General features: G+C 62.7%; 2 protein-coding genes across 2 annotated transcripts; both read left to right on the top strand.

Moving 5' to 3' along the window:
- Positions 1–1,072: 1,072 nt before the first annotated feature.
- CHLRE_02g142747v5 (uncharacterized protein) lies at positions 1,073–4,456 on the top strand. Its single transcript, XM_043060184.1, has 3 exons — positions 1,073–1,114; positions 1,296–1,341; positions 1,440–4,456. Exons 1-3 carry the CDS (start codon positions 1,107–1,109, stop codon positions 1,572–1,574), a joined length of 189 nt encoding a protein of 62 aa, XP_042927930.1. The 5' UTR covers positions 1,073–1,106; the 3' UTR covers positions 1,575–4,456.
- A 416-nt stretch (positions 4,457–4,872) lies between these two features.
- Positions 4,873–7,488, top strand: CHLRE_02g142727v5 (uncharacterized protein). Its single transcript, XM_043060183.1, has 3 exons — positions 4,873–4,989; positions 5,232–5,355; positions 5,430–7,488. The coding sequence occupies exons 1-3, from the start codon at positions 4,945–4,947 to the stop codon at positions 5,444–5,446; spliced, it is 186 nt and encodes a 61-aa protein (XP_042927929.1). The 5' UTR covers positions 4,873–4,944; the 3' UTR covers positions 5,447–7,488.
- Positions 7,489–7,535: the final 47 nt, after the last annotated feature.

The raw sequence follows: 7,535 nt of genomic DNA, 5'->3' as shown, positions 1-7,535 counted from the left end.
CGTGGTGGTGACTGTGCCAAGCAGCCGTGGCAGAGGCTATGGCTGCCGCGGCTGCCCATGGCCAGCAGTCACCGGTTGCACGGCCGCTGGTGGGGAGGAAGGCTGGCGACTGCCGCTGCTGCGCGCTGCTATCAGACCGGGATCTGCACGGAGCGGCAGGCATAAGCAGGGTAAACGGGGGGAGCGGCGGCGGCGCGTGGTGGTGACTGTGCCAAGCAGCCGCGGCAGAGGCTGTGGCTGCCGCGGCTGCCCATGGCCAGCAGTCACCGGTTGCACGGCCGCGGGTGGGGAGGAAGGCTGGCGACTGCCGCTGCTGCGCGCTGCTATCAGACCGGGATCTGCACGGAGCGGGAAGCATGAGCAGGGTAAACGTGGGGAGCGGCGGCGGCGCGTGGTGGTGACTGTGCCAAGCAGCCGCGGCAGAGGCTGTGGCTGCCGCGGCTGCCCATGGCCAGCAGTCACCGGTTGCACGGCCGCGGGTGGGGAGGAAGGCTGGCGACTGCCGCTGCTGCGCGCTGCTATCAGCCCGGGATCTGCACGGAGCGGCAGGCATACGCAGGGTAAACGGGGGAACGGCGGCGGCGCGTGGTGGTGACTGTGCCAAGCAGCCGCGGCAGAGGCTGTGGCTGCCGCGGCTGCCCATGGCCAGCAGTCACCGGTTGCACGGCCGCTGGTGGGGAGGAAGGCTGGCGACTGCCGCTGCTGCGCGCTGCTATCAGACCGGGATCTGCACGGAGCGGCAGGCATAAGCAGGGTAAACGGGGGGAGCGGCGGCGGCGCGTGGTGGTGACTGTGCCAAGCAGCCGCGGCAGAGGCTGTGGCTGCCGCGGCTGCCCATGGCCAGCAGTCACCGGTTGCACGGCCGCGGGTGGGGAGGAAGGCAGGCGACTGCCGCTGCTGCGCGCTGCTATCAGCCCGGGATCTGCACGGAGCGGGAAGCATAAGCAGGGTAAACGTGGGGAACGGCGGCGGCGCGTGGTGGTGACTGTGCCAAGCAGCCGCGGCAGAGGCTGTGGCTGCCGCGGCTGCCCATGGCCAGCAAATAGAAATAGAAATAGAGACACCCTGCCGTAGGCAAGTGGTGTGAATTAAGGGAGTGGGGGGAGATGAGGAGGTGGGCCAGGCCCGCCTCCTGTACGCCCCCACTACCGAGCATGTGAAGGCGGGCGTGCAGGCCAGGCCTGCACCCCGCCAGGGTGTTACGTCCCGCCCGGGTCGCCAGGTGGCAGTCCCCGTTCGAGACGCCGTCTGGTCAGGACAATGTGGTTGAGGGTGGTGACTGCGTGGTCGTGTAGGGTGTCGCAGCACTGCCTGGCTTTGTGGGAAGTGACGCCCAGGGAGGTGAGGAGGGGATGGAGGTCCTTGTGGATTGTGCCTGCAAATCCGAGGCTGATTGCGCTCTGCGGGGTGTATTGCACTTTCCATCCCGCTTCCCGCAGGTCGGCTGCAAGGGCCTGGTGCTGTTGTGCTTTTTCGTGTTGCTTGGCGGCGTGGTTCGTGTCGGCGGTGTATCCTGCTTCGATGATGTGGATGGTGTCGCGTTCGCTGGGAAGCACGACAAAGTTTGGGTTTAGGGCTGCGGCGAGGGAGATGGAAGGGATTAGTAGGATGTCGGGGCGGTAATGTAGGTGGCGTCCGGCTGGTTTGCCCTCCTGGTCGGGGAGCAGCCACGGCGGCAGGCGGTTGTCAGCCGCGTAGTCTGGCAGATCGGCTTTAGACGTGGCGTCCATTACCATGTAGCAGCCACCGCAGTCACCACGGGAGATGGCTCGTGCGATGGTCTGGACTGCAATGTTGTGTCGTTTAATGTACATTGCACGGAGTTGGGGGTTGTGGCAGCCTCCCAGTATATGGCCACCGGAGTCGGGTCCGCGACAGAGTGGGCATGGGGCGGGGGTATCGGGGCCAGCGCGGGGGGCTCGGCGGCCTGTGACTGTGCGGCCGAAGCGGGCTGCGAGTTTATTGTTCCACAGCTGCCCGTACAGATAGTCCATGCAGCGTTTGGCCTTGCGGTGCCGGCCTGATTGCAGGTTCATGGTTCGGGTGCTGGATTTGATATCCAGGTCTGGGATGGCCTTGGCAACGAAGCCAGTGTAGAGGGTTTCGCGGGTGTGGCCTTGGGCGATGTGCGGGGCCGCAAGCGTGGCGATGCCGCGGTTGAGGTCATGCGCGTAGTGTCCTTCGTTCTTCTCTCGTGGCACCCCTTCTACAGTCGGTTTCATAGTTTTACGTATCCAATAGTATTTGCTGCGCGGGTCGTTATCGGATTCCTCGACCAGCCACTTGGCCCCGGGTATCTGTTCTCCCTTGGCGGTTTTCACCGCCGCCTGATCTGCGAGTTCATTGTGCGCAATCCCTGAATGTGCTTTGACCTTGAGGAGATTAGTCCGGCAGCCGGCGTGGGAGCGGCGTTTCAGTAGCGCGAGGATGTTATCCAGCAGCGCTTTGTGTTTGCTGAAGGTGAGGAGTTGGGGCTGGTTGATTGTTTTGCGGATGAGGAACAGCGACGCAGCGGAGTCAGTGTATACTGTGACTTCGGGGAGCGCTTGCACTTCGTCTAGCTTGAGCACTTGGTGTATGGCCGAGAGCTCGCATCGTGTGATGGTGTTACAGCCGTGTTGCCCAGGGTTGACGTCGATTTGATAGCAGCGCAGCGTGCGGGCATCAATCGCTGCGGCCCCCCACGCGCTGGGCTGACCGAGGGCGTCCTTCTGCACTGAGCCATCGGTGTAGAAGCCTTCATAGGGATTGAGGCGGAGGGGCTGGGTGGCCGCGAAGGGGGCCAGGGTGGCTGGCGTGGCCGGTACGGGAGGGGGTGTTACCCGGGGTGCCGCCGGGCGGGTGCGGGTCATCCGGCGGACTTGCTTGGTTACCCATCGCGTGTGGGCCCACGTGAGTTGGGGCTGCGGGTCGACGGGCATGCCCGAGAGGTATAGGGATGTGCCTAGGGCGTCGCGTATGGGCTGGGCGAGTTGGGCTCCGGGTGTATTGCTGACCAGCACTAGGTCGTGTTTTAGGGTGATGCCTGCGTCGTTGTGGATCTGGCCGAGAAGGGCGTGTGTTGCTGTGGCGGAGATGCTGCCAAGGAGTGTGACTCTGGGGTGGGCGAGGTATCGTGTGTATGGCGCGTTGCGTTGGGTGGGGAGGATGAGCAGCGTGGCAGTGGTTGGCGGGTTGCGGGTGTTTGTAAGGGGTTCGGTGTGTTCGGCCCATGCTAGTGCCCAGCGGACTGCGTGAGCTCCGTCTTCGGTGTTGGGTTCGGGGCAGGCGACAGCAACTCCATCCCATGGCTGTGAGTACGCATCATAGTTGGCCCCAAAGAGCATGTCTTCTTCGTACAGTGTGTAGTAGGTGGTGGCGGCGTCCGAGACGTTAAGGGGTGATGCGAAGAGCTCCGTTGTGCTGCCTATTGCTGTGTGCAGGGTTTGCGTCAGCCCTTCACACAGTATGCGTTCGCCTTTTTCGGTAACAGGGTGGGATTTGGAGCCGCCCCCGGGTTTGTATCGGAGGAGCAGGCGGGCGATGGCGGCCGCAAAGCCTCTGCCCTGATCGTGCTTGGCGTGCACTTCGGGCCAGGTTGTTTGTGCATGCTGGTAGCGTTGCCACAGGAGGCTGAGCCGCTCTGCGCTGATGGTGCCTATGCACCGTCCGCGGGGGTCGTATACATGCGCCAGGTGGGTGCCGCATGCCGGGGAGCCGGGGTCGAGGGCTGTACCGAGCTGGACGGTGTATGCTTGCGTGGGGTGGATGTCTCGGCTAGGGTTGCAGGGCTCAACGTTGATATCTACGTAGTGGCGCAGAGTGCGTTGCCCTCGTGCTGTGTCATTGCTGGCGTCTGTCCAGCGGCCCTGTCGCTGGTCAGGGTTTAGGTGGGTGTCCGTAGCGGGGGGTGGCGGGCGGGGGCCCAGGGGGACGGCGAGGCGGGCGTTAAGGGCGTCTAGGAGTTCCTGCTTGTTGTCTTGTGCATCCAGGATAGCGGCGGGTTCTTCCAAGTCTTCCCATTCCACAAGGACGCGAGGTTCGTTACCTGGGGTGAGGAGCCAGGTAAGGCCGCCGGGTTTGGGGCGGTAGCGGTTGCGGGCGTAGAGGGTGAGGGAGCCGGGGGTGATGACGGTGGGTTCCCACTGGACTCGGTAAAAGGGCGCGCCTTTGCTGGTGGTGTGCGCTATCACTTGTTGTACTCGCTCCTGTTGCCCGTATAGGGTGTTGGTGGTGGTTAGGGCTTTGGTGCGGTAGGTTTCGCTGAAGTGCTTCCATGTGTCGGACGTGGCGGCTAGGTACGCGTCTTGCTCCTCCTGACTGAGCTTGTGTCGGTGTGTGAATGTGGCTGGGGGTGTGGGGCCGAGGAGCAGGCCTCTGAGGTGTGCCGCGGGGTTTTGGGGCTTGGATTTGCCGAGGAGGCTAGGGGCGGTATGGATCAGGTCTGCGCAGTGTGCTTCTGTAAGCGGGTCGAGCGATGGATCCCAATCAAATGCTGCGGGCGCATCAGCAGGCGGTGATCCACGACCTTCAGGTTCCCTGACCATCTTAATGCAAGCCCGCTTACGTTGCTGTGTGCCTGGCCGGCGTGTTTGTGCAGGTGCATGGCTCTCGCCGGCGTGGTGGTCCTCCTCAGGCTCGGCCGCCGCGGTGGTGGCGGCGGCGGTGGTGGCCGCAGCGGTTTCTCCGGCGTTAGCAGTCTGTCCGGTGGCGGGGGCGCGCTGGCGGAGGAAGCGGTTAAGCGTGCCCCAGTCGACGGCGGCAGGTGCGGTGTGGGCCGTGTGGAGGCCAGTGAAGGTGTGTCCATCTGGAAGAGTGCGCTGGGCAGTGGTGAGGGGAGCGGTGCTGTTGTGGGTTTTGGCGCGAGTTCGGGTTTCAGCGTGGAGTGCGAGAGTGAGACGGTTGAGGGCTAGCCGGTGCCGCCTTTGGGCCCTCGGCCATGTGTTTTTTAGAGTGTTGGCATCGATGACGCAGGTGCGGTCCGGAGTGAGGAGCTCGCGGAAGTCGCTGGTGAGTTCAAGGAGGGGTTGAATCAATCGGAAGGGCAGGGCCTGTTCCGCGTCGGCGCCTGGCGGCACGGTGCGTGCAAGGAGGGCCGACAAACCGTGTAGTGTAGTGTGGTATGCGCTGCCCTGTTGGGTCAGCTCCAGGCCCGCGTCTGTGATCAGCGACAGCTGTCGCAGGTTGGTATAGAAGCGGCATTGTGTGCGGAGCTGATCTGCGGGTATCTTCTGTGCCACGCTGTGTTGCAGGTGGAGCATGGCGCGGGTGACGGCGCCCAGCCTGCCTCCATCGTTCAGGGCCTGGACGAGAGCCTTGCCGGCGCGGCGGGCATACAGCTCGCGGATGCTGCCTACGCCCAGGCCAAGGGCGTTGGTGGGTTGGAGGATAGCGCGGGTGGGGAAGCTTCGTTTCAGGCCGTAGCACATTTTGGCGGTGCTGGCAATCAGGGAGTCGAGGCTGGTGACGTCATGTGTGCTGTACGGCATGAACGGGAGGCTGTAGGCCACTGCTGGGTGGATGGTAAATTGTATCATTCGGAGCTTTTGGTCTGGTGTGGCAAGTGATGTGGCGATGCGTTGCCCTCGCTTCTTAATCTTTTCCCGGATGTACTGTACTTGTGCGCTCCAGTCTAGGGTAGGGGTGATGTGGATGCCGAGGTATTTGTAGGATTCATGCGGGGGCTTGTATGGGATAGCGGTGCCGTCTATGCGGATTTGGCCTTCTAGCATCCGGGCGAGCGCTGCCTGGTGGGGCTTGCTGCGGGGGCCGCCAAGGGTGGGGTCGGCGCGCGCGCGGCCGTGGAGTATGCCTTGTAGTTGGCATTTGGAGACGTTGACCTTCAAACCGCCCCATGCTGCGTATTTCTCAATTTTTTCAACTTGGATTCGTAGATTTGAGATTTGGGTTGTGGCTGTGACCAGGTCATCAGCGAAGGCGCCGGAGCTGAGGTTATGCTTGTCGTTTTCGGCTTTGGTGAGGCATCCGTATTGGTACCCGCGCCCGCCAACGTGTAGCCACCGGAGCAGCGGTTCAATAAAGATGATGAACAGTAGGGGTGATAGGACGTCACCCTGCACTGTGCCTCGTTGGATGGGGATGGGGGGCGTGGTGCCGTGCTCAGTGCGGACGCTGGTGGCTGCCTTGCCGTAGAGGTCCCGTACCACCTCAATCAGGTCGGTGGGGTAGCCTAGATCGCGCATGACGATGAGCAGTTTGTCATGGTCGATCGTGTTAAATGCGGAGGTGAAGTCAATGTACAGTAGGAAGAGGTCGCGTCCGGTGGTGGCGGCGTCCTCTATTGCGTGGAGCAGGTGTTGGACTTGCCGTTCGGTATTGCGGCCTCTGAGAAATCCTTCTTGTGACTCCGTGAAAATGTGGGCTTGTTCGCTAAACAGGGCGGCGTTTACGGTGATGAGAGAGGTGTACAGCTTGTAGAGGGTGTTGGCCAGCGCGATAGGCCGCTTATTCTGTATCAGCAGGGGGTCTCCCTTCTTGGGTAGGAGGACGGTGTCGGACTGTGTCCAGTGTGTAGGGATGTGCGCTTTCACCCACATGAGGGTCATGAGTTGGTGGATGGCTGTCTGCAGGTTGGTTGGTATTGTCTGGAGGAGTTCGTTGGGTATTCCATCGGGCCCCGGGGCCTTGCGGCGGGACAGGTGGTTGACGCAGCCAAAGAACGTTGTGCTGTCGGCTATGCCGGGCAGTAGGGTGGCGGGTGCGTCGGTTGGCTTGGATAGGGCCGGCATACGATCAGGTGCGTCGGGCCGGCTCCAGGGGTACTGTTTCTCGCTGTGGGGTATGTCGTAGTGTCCTGTGCGGGGGCCATTGATTGGGAGGAGTTGAGCGGTGAAGTGCTGGTGGATGCTGCTCAGGATTTTCTCGGGTGCGGTGTGGACTTCTTTGGTGGTGGGGTCAGTGAGGGCGGGCGTGCCGCGTGGCTGGTCCGTTTCATCGAAGATCTTCTGGTGTGCGCGTTTTGGCTGTGTTGCAACCAGTCGTCGGAAGGCGCGGGCTGCCCGTTTGGTGTTGAGTTTCCTTGCTTCCTTTTTTGCGGCACGGAGGAGGGTGCGTGCGTTGAGTAGTTGACTCCGGATGGCGGTGGGTGTGTCGGCTTCTGCGGGGGTCGGCGGGGTAGGTGTGGGGCTGGTGGTGTTGGGTGGGGGCGTCGGGGCGGGGTGAGGTGAGGTGGTGGGTGGGGTGGCGCCCGCTGCGTTTGTGGCAGTAAGGGCGGCTGTGAGTCGTTCTTTCAGCTTGCTGGTGGCAGTCAGGAGGCGCGTCACTGTTTTTGACGTGTGGTGTCGTGGGCTTGTAGTGCTGGCGCGCGGCGGTTTTTTGTCGCAGTAGGTTTTGAGAACGTCCAGGCACTTTTGGAGGATGGTTTCGAGTGTGTTGCTGATGGACGTGGTGTCGGCAGCACTAACTTCGGGAAGGGCGCGGAACTCCGCAGGGCTTGGGGTGTTCCGTTCGGCTTGGGCAGGGGTGAGGCCGGCAGGGTATAGCTTATTGGTGATGGCGAAGTGTGCAGGGTGTAGCGTGTTCAGTAGGTCGGCGAT

The sequence above is a fragment of the Chlamydomonas reinhardtii genome, chromosome 2 (genome assembly GCF_000002595.2).
Source record: "Chlamydomonas reinhardtii strain CC-503 cw92 mt+ chromosome 2, whole genome shotgun sequence".
Lineage (NCBI taxonomy): Eukaryota > Viridiplantae > Chlorophyta > Chlorophyceae > Chlamydomonadales > Chlamydomonadaceae > Chlamydomonas > Chlamydomonas reinhardtii.
This window is presented reverse-complemented; position numbering and strand designations above follow the sequence as displayed.